Genomic DNA, 9,702 nt, shown 5'->3' on the forward strand with positions numbered 1-9,702 from the left:
GAGGTGGATAACTTGGAGTGAAAGAGAAGCTTCCACGAGTATTTGGTAAAGAGAGAAATGAAGAGCAGGCTTTAGCTAAAGCAGGGACATGGAGAGAGAAATCCATGTACGTTTAATATAGAAAAAAGAAGGTTCCGTGGACTTTAGACAACAAAGCGGCCAAAACACTCATTTGCGGTGCTCAGATGGGTATACGTATAACACAAGCGAAGGTTCATGCCAATGGTAGAGTCTAAGAAACAAAAGGGTATAGAAAGATGCTTCCTGTGTTTGTATAAATTGGACTTCATCCTGCCTTCAGCTCCCACACCTTCAACTTCATTCCTAAGCTTAGCAATACACACACACACACACACACACACACCATGTCTTACCTCCAAGATAACCCCAACAGCTCCAATTATGGAAGCCTGGACGTGGACTGGTTTGAAGACGATGACGCTCACGTCTTCAAGTTTGATTTGCCAGGTTAATTCATAATAATTATTAGCATATCTCAAAATCCAATTGGGGTTCTAATTTGTCTTCGAAAATGTATTGCGTGCTTCATTATTTGGAAACTTTTGCAGGGTTTATCCTAAGGTTTGCTCTTTGCCATTGATCCAATTAGTAGCGAGGACCACTACTTAATCAAATTAATGGCGACCCAATAATTATTTAGGGGTTTATTTTGTCGATTCCTTTTCTCTCTCTCTCTCTCTCTCTCTCTCTCTCTAATCCTATGTTGTGAGCCTTTTGTGTTAGCACTCACAACAATGCCATTATTTTTCTCCTCCAAAACGTGGGAGATTTTGCATTGTTTCATTCTCTAAGGCCATCCTAATTTCTAAGTTTCATCCTAGGGTATTTTCTGTAAAAATATCTTCTTTTTGGGTGCTTAGTCCTACGATAGGAGTTTGTGTTTGGAGTGCATTGAGTGTCGTGCACTTAAGTATTTCTGTAAAAATATCTTCTTTTTGGGGTGCTTAGTCCTACGATAGGAGTTTGTGTTTGGAGTGCATTGAGTGTCGTGCACTTAATTATTTCTCTCTTTTTGTAGTTTTTAAATTTATAAGGTTTATCTTAATTTCTAAGGTTCATTCCTAAGGTTTGAAAAAGGTCTCTTTTTCGTCTAATTAATAACCTAATTGACCATGCCATTAATGAATGGGTCTCACATAATTTGATTCAAGCTTAAGTGGTCAAAATGTTTGCATTTGTTGAGAGCAAGTTGTGTGTGTGTTTTTTTTAAAGGAATGAAAACGGAGGATGTGAAGGTGCAAGTGGTTGGTGGAGACACTCTACAAATAAGTGGAGTGCGCAAAGACTCGGAGAGATTGTATGGGACCTGGCGCATCAAGGAGAGGCCCATTGGAAGCTTCTTTCGCAAATTCAAACTCCCGGGAGATGTGAAATCGGACGAGGTGATTGCCTATGATGAAGATGGCATCCTCGTGGTGACTGTGCCCAAGAAGAAGCGTTTCATTAGAAACATCATCATCTCTAAGCTTTAAGCATCTCTCCTCCATCACCTATACACTCATCCAATGTACCTCTCCATACTATAAGGCTCCCCCCCCCCCTCACGTAAAGAGTGGTTTCTATACTACAAGGCTCTTTCCAATAATAATAATAACAGTAGCCATCTTGGTTTAACATTTTGAGAATATTACTCTTGAGCGTGATTTATAAAGTGAGAAGTTATGTTTTAAAGTGGCATCTGCAAAAAAAAAACATTTTCCTTTTTTTTGGGGGGGGGGGTTCACACGAGGAGAAATCCTAGTCTTACATTAAAATTGCAAGAATTATGCTAGCCTCAATGACTATCTCACATAGGGTATTGAAGACCCTTTGAAGATGGGATCATGGTTGGGGATGATCTCCGAGCCCTCTTTTTTTTGGGATTCGTTACATGGGGACCTTGAGATCGTTGAGCACTTCTGAGAGAGAGGTTTGCCCATCCTCTTCCTTGTCCCTCCTCTTGGCACATAGCAAGTGCTACACCCAATCACAGTTGCTATTTGACTTGCGTCACACTCTTTTTTTTAAAACATTTTGGAGCATTTTGGACTTAAAATACTTGCAAAATTTTAAAATGCATATAAAAAATTACACTAATTTTTTTTAAACATTTTGGAGCATGTCGGACGTAAAATACTTGCAAAATTTTAAAATGCGTATAAAAAATTACACTAATTTTCTTTAAATATAAAAAAACATGCTATCGTCAATTTTGACGGGCCGTCAAAATCGAGCCTGTAGCCTGCACCCGATTATGGAGTGCTCTCTGCTGCATGATGCCCGCCATCTCCGTCCATCAGCATGCGCCCTCTATCGATACACGCCTTCGTCACCTCCGTCGCCCTGCTCTGAATGACAGAATCTGGCCAGCGTTGATCTCCGACAACGTTTGCGATATGGATACTTGAGAAGATCGTTGTTGGGTGTCACACAGACAACATGATCTGTTGCTGTTTGTGCTGAGCTTCATTAATAGGGTTCAGTGAAGGAGACAAGTGCAGAAGGGTGGCCACTCCGTCCACTCGTCCCCCGCGCCTTTCTGTCTGACTGCAACCCCCTCCAATGCCTTGAACATCTTGCTCCAATCCGGCTCAACAAGTAGGTGCTTTGAGATCAGGGTGGCAAGCTGCACCACATGATGGTCATGGTCATTGAAAACTACTTTTATGGTTAGTTAGGGGTGTCCTTTTAATATTGTCTGTATCTCAAATGCATTAAACCAGTTTTCTCATGCTCATTATGGATGCCTAAGAGTAGGATTTGCAAGTTCTAATTCTCCTATTTTCCTCCTACTGGTCACTCTGGCCAATAGCTGGGCTATGAATGCTGAAAATTTCAAGCTCCACAAGACACAAGGGAAAAGTTTATTGAAGATTATGTGAGTAATGCATGTGTACATGGCATCCAAGGACTTCCACCTTAGAGCACTTGAGAAACGAATTAAAAGAGGGTTATGATAAACATGTTAGGCATTTTCCTTCTACTAAACCCATTATGCGATGCAATTGTGAATGATAATTTTTAGGCTCTTTGTTCCTCATTATCTTTAATATAGAGAGAGCATTTTAGTGAGGTCACACATTCTCCAATGGCACCAATGAGTTAGGGTAGGAGGCAAAAATACAAAGTGTTTTCTCAATTCAAGGTAAGCACATACTGAATGATCCCATGAGCCATAGTATTTGTATGTTCATACAAGGACATAGGTGCCCATGGTGATGAATGCTAGGCTTAAGTAACAAAGAGGGTATGAAATCTGTGGATGAGAACAAGGACACATTGTTGCATGGTCATTTTTCTTCTATTGCTTCCTACTCATTTCTATAATTAATCTCATTATCTCAGGGTATGAAATCTGTGGATGAGAACGAGGACACATTGTTGCATGGTCATTTTTCTTCTATTGCTACCTACTCATTTCTATAATTAATCTCATTGTCTAATAATATTTCAAAAGTTTGTAAATAATATTTCAAGATTTTGATAAATAACATTTCAAGAGTTTAGTAAAGTTATCACTTGTAACATAGAGATGAATTAGTCACACTCAAGAAAGCAATGTTGCAACAAGTAAAGCCTCACGTGATGAAGGTGAAGCTATAGGGGCTTCAAATAAGGATGATGATAGAGATGAATTAGTCACACTCAAGAAAGCAATGTTGCAACAAGTAAAGCCTCACGTGATGAAGGTGAAGCTATAGGGGCTTCAAATAAGGATGAAAGCATAGATAAAGGAAAACAAACATCTTAGTGTGGTATGTGAGGTTTAGGGTTTATACTATAGGGGGGTTCAAATAAGGATGAAAGTGCACACAAAGGAAAAAACATCTTAGTGTGGTATGTGAGGTTTAGGGTTTATATTAAAAATCATGCTTGATTGTGTTCTTACTAAACCCATTATGCGATGTGAATGATATTTTTTAAATTCCTTGTTTTCTTTTGTGCCTCATTCTCTTTAATATATAAAAGAGAAATTTAAGGAGGTCACACATGCTCCAATGGTGCCAACGAGGGAGAGAAGGCAAAAACCCAAGGTGTTTTCTCTATTCAAGGCATGGACATACTAAACAATCCCATAAGCCATAGTGTTTGTATGTTCCTATAACAACAATTATACTTATGGCGATGAATACTAGGATTGAGTAACCAAAGTGGGTATGAAATTAGTGGATGATAATGAGGGCACACTATTGTATTGTCATTTTCTTTTTATTGCTACCTACTAATTTATGTAATCAATCTCATTGTCTAATAATATTTCAAGATCTTGGCAAAGTTATCACTTGAAATATATAGATGAATTGGTCGCTCAAGAAAGTGATGCGACAAGGCGTGAAGCTTCAAGTGATGATGGTGAAGCTATAGGGGCTTCAAATAAATATGAAAGCATAGACAAAGGAAAATAACCTCTTACTCTAGTATGCAATATTTTTGGTTCATATCAAAAATCATACAACTCTATGCCTCATTAGGTGTACATAGTTATAGAGATCTCAAGTGTGGAATTTCTTTTTCTTTTACAAATTGAAGGGTGACCTAACAATCCACTTTAGGTCTGAGAGGTCTAGGACGAATTTTGAGATGGATGCTCAATTAGTGGAGTTAATCTCGAATATCAAGGCTCCCACAAGGGCCTTGAACCTCTTTGCGATGTGAGTTTATTTCAACCTAGTTGATAGGAACTCACTCTAGTTCTTCTTTGTATCTTTAACGAATTTGTTTGTTAGGTGCATGGAGAATCTACAAAAGGATCATAGGTAGGGTGTGGTTTGTGGAGAGCCTATGCTATAATTTTGTGGCTCTTGAAGTCTTTGAAAATACTATATCATTGATGCACTATCTTGAGAACATAGACATACAGAACCACTTGTTTCTATTCCTCCCAATTGTTGATAGGTGTCATAGCTCATTTCTTGCCAACATACGTTGCAAATAATTTTATGGTTGAACTTATTTTTGGCAGTTCACAAACACAAGGGGGAAGTTCTTGTTTTATAATTTCATAGGGGACATTGGATTTTATTTGTGATGTGTAATAGTCACATCAAGAAAGTTAAATTCTTGCTACCTAATAAGGGTGGCATATTGTTCTTTTGTTCTATGAGTGCACAAGATTCCAAGCATTATCTTCCTATTGTGCATCAAAGAGAGGAGTTTACCATGCAATATTTTCTCACATATTTTTTTTTCTCAAATACCTCTCAATCATCACTTGCATTGTATCATTTTAGTGCCATTCAATTATTCTCCCTCCCAATTGTGCAAGTGCTACCTTGAATAAATCTCTTAAGATTCCATTGGATTGTTTAGATATCTTGACAATGGAAGTATGATAAAGGAAAGTGGAATATTATTGAATATTAAAGGAAAGTTCTTTAAATTGTTTACACATGAATTGAAGGTTCTAGGTGCCTTAACAACCAAACACCGTAGATTGTGGGTATTATTTTATGGCATACTCTAAGTGCATCTCATCATAGGGTCTTTTAGGAAAGAGATCTAAGAATTGGGCTAAATACCATATAGTAGTTACAAGCTTTCTCTATTGGTTTACTAATCTTATCGGCACTTGCATTGCTTCATTATCAAAAACTGTTCTTAACACTTTCCTTTTGACTTGATGTAGCTAACAAAGACATGATTTAGCCATAAAGACATGCTCAAGTTAAAAGAAGATCTACATGCATGGTGCCAAGTTCTACATTGGAAAATGGATAGGTTTTGACATAGTCATATCACTTATGAGCTCTCATGTTTAATATTTAGTTTATGAGTATAGGGCAAGCTTTCTATGAAAAGTATATGTAATATTTATTTTGAAGCATGGTCCATTTGCAATACAATTTTGAGAATCTTGTATTTCAATGAAGAAGCTTGTATTTTTGGTTTATCAGACACCATAGATGTTGAGTTGTACATCTTTTTGCTTCTACTTTTTCATTTACTTGGTAGCTTAATCTTCATGTTTTATATAGTCCAAGTTAAGTTATCCTTTTTCATCGACTATGTCATTTACTTGGTAGATTATTAATATTCTAGTTTACTATAGTCCAATTTTACTTCTAGTTACTAATCAAAGTCCTAGTTTACTTACAGTTCTAGTTCCCTTCTAGTTCTAGTTTACTATGTATAGTCCTAGTTTAATATGCTCATATGTATAGTCCTATTTTAATAATCATATTCATAGTCCTAGTTTACTAAGCTCAATGTTAATGTGGGAACCTATTCTCATTGCTCAAGGAGGATCAAAGTGAATCAATGTTATTGATTTGAAATAATCACACTTAACAAAGATTAAGAAGTTTAATAAAATAGCATAATAACAATACAAGTGAGCTAAAAAGGCTAAGATACAACATCATTAGTACCTTCACTAGTGCCTAATCCTTCTCCTAATTAAGTGCTTAACTTCTAATAATGCTCCTCCTTTTCCATGATTTGTGGTGGGATGAATAAGCTTTCTTTTCCTTCAATTTCTGACTCTCTCACTAATCTAGGCACCTTCTTCATGGGATCTACCATGTTAGTGAATGCCCATTTATGATTTTACATTGCTTCCTAATCTTTGTGATTAATTAGAGAGGGAGAGAGACAAAAGACCATACCTCAAGTAAAGAGACAGACATATAGAGAGGGAGAGAGACAAACAGACAGACAATGGGCAGCTCCATTCTTCCTTTAAAAGACCATAACTCAGCAAGATAGGGAGAAGAGATAGATAGATGGATAAGAGGAGAGAGACCTTGCCTAAACTACAAAAAGAGAGAGATAGAGATAGAGATAGATAGACATATGGAGATGGTGAGAGGAGAGAGACCTTACCTAAACTAATGTATGTTGTCCAAATTCAGAGAGACCTTACGAGAGAGAGAGAGAGAGAGAGAGAGAGAGAGAGAGAGAGAGAGAGAGAGAGAGAGAGAGAGAGAGAGAGAGAGAGAGAGAGAGAGAGTTAGAGTATAGAGACCTTACCTAAACTACTACATGTTATCCAGATTCTAGCATGGTTTCACATTTGGCACTTTTTCCTTTTAAACCTAACATTGGAAGCATCAGACAGTAACCAAGAGCGTATGTAAATCGTAGTATGGGTATACCATGATCGTGGTAATCATCTAATGGCTCACTACAAGGAAAAGTGACCGTAGGCACGTTCATAGATGCATTTTGACAACGTGGTTTAAAATGTTATGGGCGCGTTTATAAGCACGTCTAAAATTGCGTGTCTATATGCACGTCTATATTGACACATAGATGCGCTTATAGATGCGTGTATAGCCTCCATATAAACGCGCATATAGATGCGCTCTGGAATTAAAAAATTTTCTAGAGAGCTGCCTGTGCAGATGCACAGCTCCATTTTTTGCACATGCGGCTGCATTTTCTACATATGCAGCTCTCTGGTTTAAGATTTTGCTTACTTGTACAGAGACGAATCAAGATCAGCAAAGATATCAACATAAAAACTTAAATTAAAGATAGATATGCACAAAAATATTTGTGAACACACTTCGAATATTGATTAAAGAAGATGAGAAATTACATTTATATCCAAAAATTTATCCATACATGATCATAGCCACATAAGGCTTGAATAAAAACATAGATACATAAAGAAGATGAAAAATTTCATCCTATATCCAAGAAGTTGTCCATACATGATGGTAGCCACATGAGGCTTGAAAAAGAAACATAGTTGCATAAACCAAAACTATACATGAAGAAAAACTAGCGGGCGACTACTTAGAGGAGTCATCACTCTCTGAGTCATCTTGTCCTCCTTCTTGTCCACCTTGTGCCTACACAAAGTGAAGATATATATAAATAAAAATAGAAAGTATTATAAAGGTCAAAAAATGTTTTGTAAATAAAAATAAAAAGTATTACGTGCATTGGTGTTCTCCTTGCTCGATTGTATTATTCGTCAGAGATGATCCCTTCATCATGAAGGTAATCCCATGTATCTCCTCTACTATGGGCGATGATGGTAACCAGACTCTGCTGCTCTGCTGGGGTAGGATCTCTACCCAATGTCACGCTACATCACAAGACAAACATTATAACACAACTCAAATAGAGAGAATACAAAGAAAAGACATGAAATTGCACTATACATACCGTAACTCGGCCTCCCATGATGCACAACATCCAAATCTGAAGTGCGACGATCCATATCGCTTCATTTGTATTCGTTGCACTTCTCTTTGTTGTTGGTTCACTACTCCTTCTAAGAGCTCCTTCTTGGCTTTCTTCCACTCACCCCTTATGAGTAGTAGATGGCTTACCGTGTCCATTTTGACTGGCATCTATTCGGGCTTTCTCCTCCTTTGCATGTCTCCTTACTAGAGACCTCCTATTCTTAAGTATGTCTTTGATTTTGTGTCGTGCCCATCTATTGTTAACACTTTGAGGATTAGGATACTTCTTATGGACAGCTTTAATGCAATCATCCACTAAGCTCTCCCTTTGCTACTAAAAATGTATAAAGCAGTCTTTATAGTGTGCAAAAACTACTTTTGGCGCAAGTAGTTTACCACCTCCTTCCCACGAGAGTCATCAACTATGCCACCCACATCTGTGATATCATAATATGATATATCACCATGATGTGGTGGTGACTGTGAAGAGCTATCCCCATCCCCAAAAGCACTGCCCTAGGCATCCTCTATCTCCTCTATCTCCACTCTCAATGCTAGTGCAGCGTGAGGTACGACCACTATATCCCACGACTACCCTCCCTAACGATGACGACTGCCACTCTCATGAGAGCCATGATAACTATGAGGTATCACATCTCCTGAAGGTGGAGGTGTAGGAGATGCTGTAGAACTAATTGGAGTCTGGGAGGGCTGATGGATGAGGGGTGAATGTAAAGGCAGGTGAAGTTCCTAGGGCAAGGGTAAAGTGCCTGGCAAGGGACTCTATTGGGTTGTGGGTGGACCTGATGGTAAAGGGATGCCTGCTGCATAGGTTGCCAACTGCTCGAGGGTGGGAGTATAGCCAAAGATGCCATCTACCTCTCTAGAAGCAAACCGTCGTTTGAGACTCGATGGGAGCCTCAACCAGTGGGTCTGTGGGACAAGAGGACGAGGACCCATGCCACATCTATACAAACAAAGAGAATATTAAAAAAATATTATGCAAGCCTTATGCAAGCTAGAGAAGCCTTATGCAAGCACTATGTTTAAAGTACTATGCATAAGCTTAAAACACTATGCATTATGTTTAAAGCACTAAGCCTTATGTAAGTTATTACGCAAGCCTTGCATAAAGCATTATGCATTAGGCCTTATGCATAAAGCATGCATGAGGCCTTATGCATAAAGCTATACATGAGGCCTTAAGCATAAAGCTTATGCATAAGGCTTATGCATAAAGCACTATGCATAAGGCCTTAAGCATGAGGCCTTAAGCATAAAACTATGCATGAGACCTTATGCATAAGGCTTATGCATAAAGTACTATGCATAAGGCCTTAAGCATGAGGCCTTAAGCATAAAGCTATGCATGAGGCCTTATGCATAAAGAACTATTAATAAGGCCTTAAATATGAGGCCTTAAGCATAAAACTATGCATGAGGCCTTATGCATAATACTTATGCATAAGGCTTATGCATAAAAGCTATGTATGAGGCCTTATGCATAAAGCTATGCATAAGGCCTTAAGCATAAAACTATGCATGAGGCCTTATGCAGCATAAAGCA

General features: G+C 38.1%; 1 protein-coding gene across 1 annotated transcript; it reads left to right on the forward strand.

Moving 5' to 3' along the window:
* Positions 1-292: 292 nt before the first annotated feature.
* Positions 293-1,654, forward strand: LOC147620706 (17.6 kDa class I heat shock protein 1-like). Its single transcript, XM_086824980.1, has 2 exons — positions 293-468; positions 1,234-1,654. The coding sequence occupies exons 1-2, from the start codon at positions 366-368 to the stop codon at positions 1,491-1,493; spliced, it is 363 nt and encodes a 120-aa protein (XP_086681106.1). The 5' UTR covers positions 293-365; the 3' UTR covers positions 1,494-1,654.
* The last annotated feature ends 8,048 nt before the right edge of the window (positions 1,655-9,702 follow it).

The sequence above is a fragment of the Cibotium barometz genome, chromosome 31, assembly GCF_041138505.1.
Source record: "Cibotium barometz isolate CiBa-2024 chromosome 31, ASM4113850v1, whole genome shotgun sequence".
NCBI classification, from domain to species: Eukaryota; Viridiplantae; Streptophyta; class Polypodiopsida; order Cyatheales; family Cibotiaceae; genus Cibotium; species Cibotium barometz.

Excerpts from the sequence above, each read along its gene's own strand:
- LOC147620706 (XM_086824980.1), top strand. The coding sequence starts at position 366 with ATGTCTTACCTCCAAGATAACCCCAACAGCTCCAATTATGGAAGCCTG. Across the intron at positions 469-1,233 it reads CTTCAAGTTTGATTTGCCAG|GAATGAAAACGGAGGATGTG; the intron begins GTTAATTCATAA and ends TTTTTTTTAAAG.